The 15,298-nt window shown below is 40.5% G+C and overlaps 1 protein-coding gene across 1 annotated transcript in view; it reads left to right on the top strand.

The window, feature by feature from the left end:
• Positions 1–15,298, top strand: part of LOC145436976 (tyrosine-protein phosphatase non-receptor type 21-like) — a 36,289-nt gene that overhangs the window by 15,245 nt on the left and 5,746 nt on the right. Inside the window, exons 10-21 of the mRNA XM_080314158.1 lie at positions 1,003–1,163; positions 4,170–4,290; positions 4,630–4,734; positions 4,796–4,956; positions 5,929–6,308; positions 8,061–8,372; positions 8,930–9,218; positions 10,450–10,668; positions 11,521–11,564; positions 11,622–11,760; positions 12,617–12,720; positions 12,779–13,155. Of these exons, the coding sequence (XP_080170284.1) occupies positions 1,003–1,163; positions 4,170–4,290; positions 4,630–4,734; positions 4,796–4,956; positions 5,929–6,308; positions 8,061–8,372; positions 8,930–9,218; positions 10,450–10,668; positions 11,521–11,564; positions 11,622–11,760; positions 12,617–12,720; positions 12,779–13,155 (2,412 nt within the window). The remainder of the gene's footprint in view (positions 1–1,002; positions 1,164–4,169; positions 4,291–4,629; positions 4,735–4,795; positions 4,957–5,928; positions 6,309–8,060; positions 8,373–8,929; positions 9,219–10,449; positions 10,669–11,520; positions 11,565–11,621; positions 11,761–12,616; positions 12,721–12,778; positions 13,156–15,298) is intronic.

The raw sequence follows: 15,298 nt of genomic DNA, 5'->3' as shown, positions 1-15,298 counted from the left end.
CGTTCAACCTGAAATGATTTAATGGTGTCTATACAAAGTCATAAAGGTTACAAATAACTTGATTTGATTCAAGCATGTAATGAATCAGGAAATGTGGGTCAATATTCTGATCATGCAGCATAAGAAGTGGAAATCAATAATCATTAATCAACATTCCATAGAACTCGTGCAAAACAGGCTTTCCATCAGGTGGGATGTCATATTGTGAAGATTGCTTTATGATATAATAGTTGGTACCTTTGTATTTTAACTTTCTAATAATAAGTCACACCTAGCATTCAGTTAAAGGCAATGTCTCAAATGTCTGTATTCGTAAGTTGCATCTGTTCGGGAATAATCGAGGTTACAGTTTATCCATTCAACTATTTTGGTTATATAAAATGGCTTCTGATTGAACAAACACTGTTTGCCTACACTGGCAAATTTATTCCATTCAAAGCTTTTCGACCTACTCTCATTAGGAGGGAATGTCAGTAAACCAGGTCAACCGAATTCCTCATACAGAAACAATATTGGGTTATAGTATAAGCAGTAGTTAACAGACTCACAAACAGCAGGGACCAATATATTAAAGACAAATTTTACTATAAAAATAGCCTAATGAAATGCTCTCATAGTATGGAGATTTTTTTGTTGGCTACAGAGTATGGACTCTTGCAGCTTTTTAATGGTTGCTTCAAAAACTTTAACATTGCAAAGAAATCAACCACTAGTAACTATGGAAAACCGATTGCTGCTATAATATTTGGCGTGGGCATTGTTTTTAGGAGTTGGTGTCTGATGGCCGTTATCTGATCATAGTCATACGTGCTATCTAGAGATGGTGATATGTCATCATCTCGTGGTCAAACTACTATCATAGACATAGCCCACACATATTGTTTTCAGGGATGTATTTTGTAGCCTACATGTAATTTGCTGAAATGTGCAGAACATTTGTTAGTAAAGGGCTGTGTCTTTTCTCAAACTTGAACTATGTTGCTTATTTTGTGAAAATTTCAGGAAACTTACCGTTGAAAGCGAAGAGTCTTCGATTCAGCGTAGGCCAACACTCAGAAGAACACAGGACGGCCCGATGCCAATACCAGAAGTGGTGAATAGCCAGTCCAATCTCGATCAACATGCTCAAGACGGTGTGCCAACCGATTTCATATCATCACAAGGTTCGTCTCGATTGGTTTTACCGAATAATCATAAAGATTGTGAGCTATTTCTAATAGCTTGGTCACCCGGGTTATAACCAAGTCGCAAGGTTCCGAGTCACAAGTCAATGTCATTATAGTTTTGACTCGAGTCAAGTCGAGTCATTTTCAATTCACCACCGAGTCAAGTCCAAGTCATTGTGTTCACTGCTCAGTTTCCAGTTAGAGTCTTCTTAAACCCACTTTATAACTCTGTTTGGTGATATCAAATGGTTCGCATTCATAATATTGTAATTTTCCTCACTTTGAGCAGTTCGTGGTCGCATTTTCAAGTAGGAGACTCAGACATGGGGTGATTACTTCATGAATGTAATCTATTGCGATTACGATTACTTCTGAATCACGCGATTACGATTACAGCAAAATCAGGAAGTAGTCGATTACGATTACGATTACATTGGAAAAGTAATCACGATTACATTTATTTTGCATCGTAGTAGTTGTATTGGAAGACAATACATGGATTGCGCTGAAAAGGCCTAATGATATAACAATTGTCTTTACAAAAGATGGGACATTTCCTTGTTACGTCATAATGTACCCATTGCCCATTTTATAGAGGACAGTTTATCGCACACAATGTTTTGCATTCTTGCCAGGTCCATAACTGCCACACCCCAAATTCCCCAATAGGGTTGGGAGCGTGGCTGGAGTGGAGGGTACTCAAAGTATTTCGTAAACCAACATAAATTAGAAGAGTATTTGCGATAGATTTCATAAACTTGGATATTCTCTTTGAGCTTTGCGATTTAAATGTATAGCTTGATTTCAAAATGCATACGTCTCCCTCATAAGAAATAAGGCTTGTATAATTCATAGTAATAGGCATCTAGGTGCCAGTCAATACCGCTCCTCGACACATCAAAAGACATGTGCAGTTTCGGCCAACACGAGACTCCACGAAGTGTGCTACTAAAGAAAGACATCGGCCGAAACTTAGATAATGTGTCCATTGTCAATAGCCGCGCTGGGTGGGCGTGACTAACAGTCTATTCCTTGCAATCGGAGCCCACGATGCAAATGCCACCCTGGCACCCACAGAGCATTAGACATGACAATTTGTGTGTGCGTCTCACGCAAGTTTTTCTTTTATTCTGCTATGTTTGGGCCACTACTATCAATATCATTTGGCTATATAACAGACCGGAGGTCACGAATTAACAACATGTATAGAATAAAGTAATTATTCCAAGCTACCAGATGTTATAATTATGAATTACGCGCCCCCTGCTCTTCAGGTAAATCTGGCCATCGGGCTCTGAGAAAGGATTAAAAACGCAATATAATGCAATTACCAATATTAGGCTATTGATTAAATTCAATCTTCAACTTCAAAATTGCCTACTCTATGGGGGCCTAAGGCCAATGTTTGGGTGGGGTAAACTTTTGCTGTTTTTATCCTGATTCTAGCTACAACCCACGCTAACATGGTATATAAGCCGATGGCCATGGCGGCAGGTCCAAATCTTCAATAAAGAATTGTGAAACAGCGATTTGCGTCCGTTTTGAGTAGAATAATATGAGAATACGAGATAGTGAACAGTCACTTTGATGCAGATAATGTAATGCAAGCTTCCATTACGAAAACGGCAAAACAACGGCTCGGTTACGATATATATCAGCAGCAGTTGATTTTAATGCTTCGTTGTGGAAACCCGTAATGTTTTATTTGACGAGTACAAAATTTCAAACCTTTGTCTGGTGTACGTTCGTACCATATAGGCCTACTGCTCGCCTAGCAGCACGGTGAAACTGCATTCAACTATAGAATTAGAACTATTACATTGTATAGTTTAACTAAGCAGAACCAAACATCAATGCAAAAGTTGCTATTTTAACTTAGGCTGAGAGGTGAATAATTATCCTGTTGCAAGGTAGTGGTGTCTGAAATGTGTTGATAACCCGATATACAACATTGTGGGTTTCTTACAATAACACTAGTGTACATCGAATATCTATTTACTATGTGTGGACACTTCTTACGCAAAGACGAGCAAAGCTAATAGGCTACCTCTGACGTAATAATGACCAGCGGCATTTGAAAATCAGACGTTTACGCTCTCAATAACTGATATAATAACTCTTCCTTGTTCACGAGTGTTCAGTTTATGTCAGAGTCCTTGTACAAATAAAAAGTAATCGTTCTTTCGCAAAAAAATCGATTAAATATGGGAAGTAGTCGATTACGATTACGATTACTTCGGGATTTTTTCGAATGTGATCGATTGCGAATACGATTATTTGAAAATGCTGTACCGGTAATCGATTACGATTACTAATCGCGATTACCCCATGTCTGGTAGGAGTACCAATAGACGAAATCCCAATAGTGTGGTTACTTTACTATTCTTTGAAATTTCAATGAAATGTTGGTCTTGGCTTTCAATGCTGTGTTGCTACTGATTTCGATTTCAAGGCTTCTACAAAGTTGGAAGCATAGAAACTACAATTCTCACCGGTTACATAACTCCAACTGGCTAGGGCGTGTAACTTCTTTACTCTATCCAAATTTCAGTCTTTGAATCAATTCGCCCATCCTTGATTGAGGTAATGAATTGCCATTGTTATTAGTGTTGTCACTTGTCAGACATCTGTCACGATTGTTACATGTGGGGATTGTCCATAAGATAAATATCACGTTATATTGTACTCTTGTGTGTGCTGCTATTTGAGCAGTAGATATTCCAGTGGTTACTGAAAAGTCACAGCGAAAGCGTTTGAGTATGGATGACAGTGATATCAATGTGGAATAATGTTGGTATTATTGCAATTTTGTGAATGTAATAATACAGTAACCGGATGGGTTGCAGTAGAATCCAGAAACTGAACTATCGAAACAATAATCTTCCGTCGAAAATTGATATTTATTGATGTTTTTTCTTTGTTTCAATACCCGTTCATATCTAGCAAGCTAGGCGTTATTAAATATTGATATTCACTATCGTCAATGCGTTTCTGTTTCATCAGAAAACCTGCAGACGTACGGACGTCACGCCGACACTCAATATTACACATCGCAAACCAGTCTCCATGATGTCTACGTATCTCAGACAAGCCTCAATGTACCACCGGTCCAACCAGAATACGGGTAAGTCATAGACACATCGGGTTATCATGAAGTATCATCAAAGATTGTGGTGATGCAATGCAGTCTAGATTGTTACGCTACAGTCGCCTGTTATTTGCGATCAGTGGCATACTATCGCGAATTCATGACACTAAAGACAATTAGTATATTTCTGATCATACCAATTTCTTTGAATTTTGTGCCAATGCTGTTTGAATTCTGTGACAATGTTGTCGGTAGACCATGACTTCACACATCAATATCATTTCCACTAACGCAAATAGCTTTGTACTACGTATTTCGTACGTGACGATACGACCAATCCATGACCAATGAAATCGTGTGTTTGTGAAATTGCAGCTATCCGAACGGATATGTGCCGGGCGGCAGCATGTACAGCTCGCCCAGTATCAACTCGCTGGGACATTCACAAACGCAACTCAACCAAAGATCGCCCGCATCAAGGTACTGTAATAGTACGCAGATTGAGGGTCAAACATTTTATACCCTCTATGTTTCAAACCAGTAACTTATCGCTGAGCTCTGACCGGCATCACGCCAGCAACGGGGTCCCAGTTTATCGGCGAACCCCGGATTACGATCAAGCCGTTCAGCAGAGGAGGAGGTATAGCAGTTATTTGGAGAATCAGGTTGTCGCCAGGCGACAGAAACAGCCCGACGTTTCAGGTATCATGCAAGTTTTGTTTCTTATTTTCGTGAGCTTATGGTTTCAGCTGCTTTACTGAGGGGGTCAGTAGTTCAAAAATCACTTTTTTTCAAATTTTACTGTCTTTCTGATAAAATTGTTAGGTAACCGTACCTTAAAACACGCTGCACACCGATTTTGGTTCAATCCCAACCAGTGGAAAATTTTCAGACTTAGAATACCGGAGTAAAATCCGGAAAAATGGTAAATTTTTCACGACATTTTGCTAAAAAAGGGTAAACTTTCCGGCTTTTCACACTTTACGTTGGTTGACTAAAAAAGAAGAAAGTTAGTCACTTTCGTTCGAACCCCTATTTAGCGTCATGCCCACTCTAATCTATCCACCGTCTTATCTCTATAAGCTGTGAACGAGGACATTTTCAAAAACCGGAAAAAGGACGACAAATCCTCCTAAAGGATGTATGGTAACCCTATTGCGGCGGAAAATTTTGGATTTATTTATTAAAAATAAATATTGAAAATTTCAAAAAATGTGCAATATTTAAGATTTCTAATCATAGGTTGGAAGATCTATAATAAATAGTAATTAAAGAATATGCCACCGTGGACGCTATTTTTTTCCGATCCAAAAGTTTGCGCTCCACTAACCTTGCTTCTACTTGTTGGAATCAAGCCAAATTTGTTGGTTAATTGCATCATGCTCAGTTAGTATAAAATCAGGGTTCGTTCTGATAGAGCATGACGATGCAAGATGTCTCTACACCGAACTTGGCTCGTTCCGCACTGTCCTGCTCTCCTGTAGCATTTTCAGGAGACCCAGAAATTATATTAGGATTTAAATTGGAGCACAGAAACATTTCTCAAATTATATTATTATTAGATTACTGCCATTTCTTCGCTCTATAGTCTAACTAAACAATTAGAATTATCTTGTGTAAGTCTGGTCGATTGCTTTTTTTGCGAAGATCACCATCTCCCTGTGATACTTTCAGAAATGCAAGACGGCCCGATGAAGCCGCGCCCCCATTCTATGATATACTCCCAGCAAGAACTTCTGCATCAAGCTATCCACGGTCCACACTACGCGCACTACCCCCCGCAAAACCCGCCGCTGCGGTATTTGTACGGCGGGGCGCAACGCGTGGACTCGTCCTCCCACTTGCCCTCGTCACAGACTCAAATACACAGGGCCGTCGAATCGTCTCACGAGTCACTGCAAGCGGCGCACGGCTTGCCGGGGCAGCATCCGGGGCAGTATGTGGTCGAACGTCAGCAGCATGCAAAGGAAAGGGGTGTGCGTCACGTAGGGGGCGCGCAGGGGAACCCGTTGTTGGCTGCTAGCACGCCTGAGCTTGCCAATTCATTGCAACAGGTTTGTGGGATAGACTGTACTCCAGTTCGGATATAGTTTTGGATTTGCTTTAGGATTAGGTTAGGGTTTGGAGATAAATACAGGTTAATTTCAGGATTGGTATTAATGTTAGGGCTAGTTTGGAGTATAAAGTCTTAAGTGGTGTATGCTCAATTTTCGTTTTGATAGTGTCACATGGTCAAATGTTGGAACGATTTCGAGCGCAGTGGTGGAGTTGATTAGGAGAATAATTTGAAGATACACTTAGAGGTACAAACTTTGGTACCGGTATGCTTTTGAATCGGATATTCATATTGAATTATACCCGAGTATTTTCGACTGTCACTTGTCAGTTGTAATTGTCAGCCACTAGTAGAGAATTGGAAAGAACATTGTATATCAACAATCGTATCACCAAATTTGATTTCTTCGACACCAAATTTTCATGTCGCCAAGTCTTTTGGTGATTCTATTGTTGACATACAATTTTCTTTTCAATTCTCTTCTAGTTTTTGATTATTACCCCTCACGAGTGTCAGCCGAAAATGTTAGGGTGTATTTCAATATCATGTTGATAATTGTAGCGTGCACTCGAGGTTCGAATGAGGACTGATTCGTACTTGGGCGTAAAGAAGCGTTTTTTTCACGGTTTCCTTGAATATAAAAATGTGTTCCACTCGTTGCAAATAATTAAATTGGAATGATTTTAAGCGACAAAAAACAAACGCAGGGGGTTATAACTGGTCAGCTCTTTGCTTGTCGTTGTTTGGGCCGAGTATTGGTTGTATTGAGTTGAGTTGTAATCTTCCAGTACCAAAGTTATACACACCCTTTTTCGACAACCAACTGTTTTAATGGCAAAAATCAGGGTTTCGGCAATATATCTCCACATTGAAGCCTTGAAACTCAAGATTGGTTTTTATCATAGGATTCAAAACATGTTCGGGATACCGGACATTTTTGAGTGGTGATTCATCCTGCGCAGTTTCACATATGTCATATTAAGGGTTAGTTATGAAGAAAACATATATTTTCCCAAGTATGACTGGCATATTTTTTCTTTGTGATGCTACGAAAGGTACATATTTGAACTTTGCAATTCGCACTTACTACGCATTACGTCATAGTGAAACCAGGCCTAAATTTCGAATTGAATCTAAATACTTGACTTGGGATTGAATCTGTCGGATACGCAATATTGTCGAAACCTTCTTCGCAATGCTTGTATTTGAAGTGACGGGGACCCCTCTCGTTCTCAGTTTCCGTGGTACGAGCTGTTTATCGAGTAATATGGGAGAAAGCGACTTAGTTTCGATGGAACGTGTGAAAAGAGAGGGCAATGTCAATATTTGTGGAATGGCGGTTTCAAACTGACTGGTTCGGACGGCATTGAGTTGATAGCAGTTAATTAGACGACACAACTGAAATGGCAACTGTGGTTATAACTCGATCATCTTTATGTACCTCAAAATTGAACATTTGACAAGAATACAAGATATCTAACAACTCCATACGCAATCATATAACTAAAGCGTTTTTTTATTTGATCAACGCTGGTAGGGCTTGTTCCACCATAAAATTCCAAATTTTACAATATCAGAATATGATTGATGTAAATCCTAATTGAAGGAGATGAGCATGTATTTGTATTTAGATCAAAGAGCTAATTGAAGGCGATAAGTTGAAATTACGCTGTTTTGAGAAAAATGAATTTGTAAAAATATCTCGGATTGAAATTTTTAGTTAAAAATATGATTCATATTTCTTTCGCAGGTCAAAGGCTACTCTGGGTCTGAACTCCAGCTGCTACGACACTACACAAAACCTCCCCCGCCCTACCCACGCAACAACAGCACCAGCACGCCTGACCTCAGCGCTCACCGACACACGGGAGTGTCCGCAAGCACCCCAGACCTACACCACGGACTGAGCGCGGTGCCAGGCCAGCGTAGGGCGCATCTTCACCCGACAGTTGCGGAAGACGGAGCGTATCACGTGCATGAGCAGCGTGACGTGGATGAGATGAATCCGATGGTGATTCGTGGCGTTTGTACCAGTGTGGAAGGGCTGCACAGGCCGCAAATGGTGGGTGCTTAGCAGGGTTGTTACCAAGTAACAAAGTTCCGAGTCGTAAGTCAATCTCAATTTTATAGTTTTGACTCGAGTCAAGTCGAGTCATTTTCAATTCATCACCGAGTCCAAGTCCGAGTCCAAGTTGGCGAGTAGAGTGCTGAGTCCGAGTCATAGTGTTGTGACTCAAGTCTGAGCCTAAGTCATTGTGTTCACTGTTCTGTTTTGTGTTGAATTCAACCCACTTTTCTAAACATGAGTGATATAGAATGGCTCGCATTCATAATATCGTAATTTTCCTCAGTCTTAACAGTTTCTGGCCCTATTTTCCAAGCATCAGGACTGATAGATGGAATACCAACAATGTGGTGACTTTATCATCCATCGAAGTTATAATGAAATGTCTGTCTTGGCGGCCGTCCTAGTCTCGAGTCTCCTAGTGGCAATGAGCGTGTAAGTTCAGTACTCCAAAAAATTAAGTTCCACTTCTTGACTCGAATGAATAGGTGGTTCAGATTCGAGCACTGTTAACACGGATTTAGCAATTTGCTTGCAATCAATTCTTATTTCAGGCCGTCATGCCACAGAGGCAGCCCGCAGCGCTACAATCCGTCCACGCCTACATTCAGGAACTGTCACAAGAGCAAACCAGCATGCAGGAGCCCGCTCCGGGCCCCCATATCAGACATTCGGGGCAGCAGCCCAACCCCAGGCATCACAGGCCGGTGTCGTACCCGCCTCGTTTAAACCACAGCAATCAGATTCTGTCTGGGGTCGACGAGAACTTTCAACCTTTACCCACAGTGAGGCAGACGCACACGCCCGTCGAGAGGTCGTTGACTAATTCGAGCTCATCCACAGGTAGGATGTAGTGTTTTTTTACTTTGTTCTTGTTAGATATAATTTATATCAGGCTTGTAACCAAGTCGCAAGGTTCCGAGTCGTAAGTCAACCTCATTTGTACAGTTTTGACTCGAGTCAAGTCTAGTCATTTTAAATTCACCACCGAGTCAAGTCCAAGTCAGCGAGCAGAGGGTCGAGTCCGAGTCATGGTATTATGACTCGAGTCCGAGTCCAAGTCATTGCGTCGACTGCTCAGTAGGGCTCTTCAAAAATGACTTTTTTTCTCAAATCGTACTGGCTACTTGATTAAATTGTTAGGTTACCTAATTTAAGCCTACACACGAAATTTGGTTCAATTCCAACCAGTAACCGCTTTGCTACAGGAGAAAGTTTCTATTTAATATATAAAAATAAATAATAAATTTGAAAATTTTCTGTTCACCTCATGAAAGTGTTAGGTTGTCTATAGAAACGATGCTCACCAAATTTGGTTCAATTCCAACCAATGGAAGCGGAGTTATTGCCGTCGAAAAATTTTGATTTGAATAAAATAGTATTTACGGTGAGCACAACTATAATAAATAAACAAAGAATCGGTCACCGTAAATACTATTTTATTCAAATCAGAATTTTTCGACGGCAATAACTCCGCTTCCACTGGTTGGAATTGAACCAAATAGACAACCTAACACTTTCATGAGGTGAACAGAAGATTTTCAAATTTTTTATTATTTATTTTTATATAATAAATAGAAACTTTCTTCTATAGCAAAGCGGTTACTGGCTGGAATTGAACCAAATTTTGTGTGTAACCTAACAATTTAATCAAGTAGCCAGTACAATTTGAGAAAAAAAGTCATTTTTGAAGAGCCCTACTGCTCAGTTTCGAGTTAAAATCTTGTTAAAACCACTTTTTATAACTCTTTTGCTGATATCGAATGGTTCGCATTTGAAATATACTAATTTTCCTCAGTATTAACATTTTCTGGTGGCATTTTCAAGTGCCAGTACCAATAGAAGAAATAACAAGAGTCTGGTTACTTTATATTCCGCGAAATTACAATGTACAAAACATTGTATATCACAGGGCTCTAATAACGGGAGTCATTCCAACCCTGTGATCGACAATGTCTTTTTTCAATACTATGCTAGTTCACGAAAATGTTCGGGTTTATTTCAATATGAATATATCATTCAATGACCGATCAGGTTGTCGCAGTGATATTTACCATGGCATTCCATTCTCCAGTCGACACCCCCTACGGTTCGTTACAATACATTCAAGAACAACGAGGCAGTCAGATCAGTTTGCAACGCACCCAACTCGCCCCGGCTGCTCACCCCGTCCTGTCCCAATACCACCCCACCCCGTTAAGAGCGGAGGTCCACACGTCGGGCTCAGCGGACAACTTGGAATATCAGCACAGGAACGTGCCCCCGTTGGTTGCCAACAGACAGAGTTTCGAAGGTGGGTTTCTGTAGATGTGAGTACGAATTGTCCGAAGTCTTCTTCATTGATTAGTAATTACACGGCAATTTTTTACTCAAAAATAAGGATTTTTCCACTCAAAGAACTCGTCACTCAAAAAACACAATTTTTGCACTCGCGTGAATTGTCACCATCAAATTGAAAAATTTATTTTACTCAAACAATTCGCCACCGACTTCCTCACTTCCATGATTTTCCACTTCTCATTCAACTGCTGAATCGGTCGCTATTTCAATTGCAAAATGTGAGAGAAATAAGGCGTAGAAATAAAACACCAAAATTTAAACTGATTTAGAAAGCTTTCACGCACACTCAATTTGTCGATCGGATCGTTTATTTAGAAAAAAACACACAATTTTTCATTCAAATTACTGCTCGCAAAAACGCAACTTTCTCACCACAATGCTGAATCAGGTGTCAATGCTAGAGATGTTTCTGAATCCATATTTGCCAGTATAATTTGATAGAATCCCAATTAACAGGATACTTGTCCATTGATAAGAGAGATATACAGCATCAAACTTTAAACTGATTTAGAAACCAAAAATGTTTTCCGTTCAAAATGGCTTTTTTTCTCGAAAAATTGACGATCTTGTCAAAGAGTCAAGATTTTGTCCCTCAGTTTTTTCAGCGAAATGATTTGTCACTGGTAAAAATCACAATTTTGCCATTATTTAGCCGAGCGTTTACCAACTACAGTACATGCTAACGTAGTAAACGCAGTTGCATTGTACTTTATGGCGAATTCCTTCTAATCTTCTATTCGTTTTCTGGTACGCCGAAAATGAACCGTAGTCCTGAATTTAATGTTTCTTGCGTTCACCAATACAGACCAAGATTCAGAACAAGACGACGGACCAATCCAAGCTCGCCAGGTGAGTATCGTTTGCCGCGCGTCTCAAAAGCAGTTTCCGCATGTTTTCTCTACCTAGGAGACGGCCTCGGTGTATCGAACCGCTCCCCAGCACGCGCAAATGGCGTCCAACGTGACCATGGTCGTGCACAGCAGCGCTAGCGAAAGCGACGACAGTTCTTCGCTCGGATCTGGAGTGAAGCCAAACTATCGCGACGGTAAGTTCGCGTGGAATGATTGTCATTTGCAGAGACTGTTTGAGGCATAGAACTTTAATCTACATTATACAAGCAAGAAATCCATCTGAGTGAGGGCTTTTACGTTCAATGTAGCCTGCTATCTTCAGCTAATACACAAAATATGTCTGTAGGCACAAACCGGGTTGGCGGTTTTTGATAAAGTCAACTCCAAGGCACACAAATGAATAGTTTTTCACACAAATTGAATTGTCCATTATATGTTTGTAAATTCTCTACTACCGACATCTTTCAGCCTGTAATATTCGGGTTCATTTCAAAACGAATGTACTATACGATTGTATATCGTCATTTTCCTGCGTGCCAGCGTGCAGCGCGAGTATTGGAAAAACTGTCCTAGCGGTTTGAGTGCGTGTTCAAGGAGAAATGGAAGTACCGTAACGCTATAAATTTGTACTTTCGTGCCAGCAGAAGTAGCTATTTCCAAGGAAGCAATGAAGTAAATAACCTAAACACATTGATGTGTACATACCAGGGCCGTTGTGCTGTATATCGCAATTGAAGCCTGAATTGAACGAAACATTTACTTACGAATTTATGAATACATACAATACATTTCTAATTCCGATTTCACCAAATGCCGAATTCACCGGCAACCATTTTGTGTGCAAACCTTTACTTATATTCTACTCCAAACACAACTTTTGAGCATTTTCTCAAAGCAATGAACCAGTGTGGTGCGAAAGTCTGAAATACCGAAGACTCTGGGAACAATTGTACGACTGATGAATTTGTCAAACAACCTAATAAATATCGACCACTGAGATTTTGTAGGTTATCTTGATATTTCTGTGCTAACCGCTTGTTTCTATTCCAGCACCATTAACGACAATTGATAACTGGCACCGAGACCACGCCAAGGAGATGTACGTGCCGCCCAAAAACAAACCGGGCCCGTTACCAAACGCAAGATTACCTCAGGTACGACGAAATCATTCCCACTAATTTGCTGCGAATTCATTCGCGACTTTGCACGCAGGACGCGCGCACGCCGCCCTCCTATCCGCAAGGGCCGGAGTCTGTCACCCACGAGAGTCCCGTGGTGCCTAAAATTCCGATCATCGAAACGCTGGACCTGGACCCGCCCACCAGTTATCGCAAACCCGCCGCCATGGAAAGTTTCGACGACGCGGACATGGCCCGGCATTCTGTTTTTCCCCACCCTAACCCGTCTCCGATGCCCCGGTCGCCCCAGTTGAGCAACACAAACCCTTTCTACTCGTCTAGTAATCCCTTTTACCGGCCTGAAGATAAAAACGAAGATTCGCCCGATGGAAACGTGGAGAATATTTTTCATTTTCAGCAGAATCACGCAAACCGCGGGGATGGGGATAACATCTTTTCGAATGCGCCGAGGTGGGTGGATTGTCGTGTGGTGTTTTTCTTGTGATGACGACAGTAGCGCACACGAGGTGGTCGAACCCCCACTTTTAAAATTAGAAGTTCATCCTTTCGAAATGCCGATTAAGTCTCCAATACGTCTGAGCTGATTTGCAATTCCGCAATTTGTAGCGTTGTTGCGTTTGGAAGGTGGAATTCAATGTCTACTGGTAATTTTCTCTCGTGTACAAACGGGAGAAGCCGCCTCACCGTTCGTTTGAACGCACTGAAACAGTATTAATAGAAGCGGACGCTAGGGCTGTTGAAAAAAAACTTATTTTTCAAGTTTCACTGGCTACTTGATAAATTGTTAGTCTGTCAGTGGAGATGATGCACACCAAATTTGGCTCAATTCCAACCTCTAGAAGCGAAGTTATTGCAGTAGAAAAATTCGGATTTGAATAAAATAGTATTTACGGTGACCAACTATTCGATTATTTATTATAAAATCATGGAATTAGAAATATTTCTACTGCGATAACTTCGCTTCTAGTGGTCGGAATTGAGCCAAATTTGATGTGCATCATCTCAACTGACGGCCGAACAATTTTATGAGGTCGACAGAAAAAATTTGAATTTATTCATTTATTTTAATATGAGCTTTCTACTGCAAGAATCTCGCTTCTAGTGGTTGGAATTGAGCCAAAGTTGGCGTGCATCGTTTTTTTAACCAACGTAACAATTTTATCAAGTAGCCAGTGAAATCTGAAAAAAAAGTTTTTTCGTGAACAGCCCTAGCGGACACGTTGCAGCGACTGCAACGTATTTATCTCACTTTTTCACTCGTTACTGACAATCAGCAAGAACAGCGGTACGTAATCTCCCGCAGAGGTTTCATATTTATTTGTACACAAAATGTATCGATTGACATGTCCTACGATGTTGTAATATGATGCAGCCGCCTGTTGGCGACATTGCATCTCGGTGGTAATCTCGGTTGCAAATTACGTCTTTGTTTCGCTTCGAGTTCCTATCCGGCTTGCGAAAGTGGAAATTTTTCCTGCTTGTATATGCCGTACGCGTAATTTTGTCAGCACGAAGAATCTTATCTAATCATTGTATCGTCATTAAAATGTCTGCTCATCTCAAATGAATCGATGCTACTGCACCATTGTGAATTTGTCATATTTTCAAACCACTCCCTTTTTTCTTTTGGCTGGCTGTTTTTTTCACTCATAAACGCTATGTCAACATTTCGCAAGACTACTTTCTACATTAAATAATCGAAAGTTTAAAAAGTAAATAGTTTTGCCAAGAAAACTGTATAAAGTGGCAGTGGAATTACTCCATAGGTATAACCGCTAGAGCAGAGGTCTCAAACTCGAATGTGCTCGCGGGCCAATTTCATACTTTTTGATTGCGCCGCGGGCCGCAGCACCAATAATAGGAGGATTCAGTGAATTTCCAAGTAGGCCTTATATGGCGGGACCTTGCAGACTGATATTCCATACGCATCGTGAAAATGTGATTCACTATCGTGAATTCACGCCTACACGAAGTAAATCACATTTTGAAATATTTGAATAAAATTGTTGCTGTACTTGGCATAGTAGTTGTAGACCATATTTAGTTGTAGATCCCGTGCAAGAGTACAAATGCATCAGGACATCATAAAAGCTGCCGCGTTAATATTTAGCGGTTAGCGGACATTTGACGTGTCACATTTACAGGTAGAATATTTTAGAATTTTAGATAGATTGATCTGATATCAGATCATTGGAGCAGTACAGCCTAATCTGGGTTTCGGGCATACTCCGGATAACAATAGGATATTGATCATGTCATTACCAAAGTCAAATTAAATCGGCGTTAGATTTACCTTTCAATATTGGAACAGATCTAAAACAACTTGAATATAATGATTACTGTGATATAGCAATAGAAATGCCCAATCGCCGAAAAATCCATTGGTGTTACATCTGTGAAGCGTATGCTACGACTACTTTATACTCGCCACATTTAATTGGCGATAATAATGAGGATAAAGGTATACGCAAGCTGACACATGATGTAACTAACTATACATCAAGAGGGCAACACAATACCAATGGTTCCTTACCATCCTGTTTAGACATCTAAATAAGCTACGCAACACCAGCTAGGACATTTTAATATATTA

Source organism: Botryllus schlosseri, chromosome 4 (genome assembly GCF_051294905.1).
Source record: "Botryllus schlosseri isolate E-star chromosome 4, Bs_hap1, whole genome shotgun sequence".
Lineage (NCBI taxonomy): Eukaryota > Metazoa > Chordata > Ascidiacea > Stolidobranchia > Styelidae > Botryllus > Botryllus schlosseri.
The sequence above is the reverse complement of the archived record's forward strand: the minus strand, read 5'-3'. Positions and strand labels throughout refer to the sequence as shown.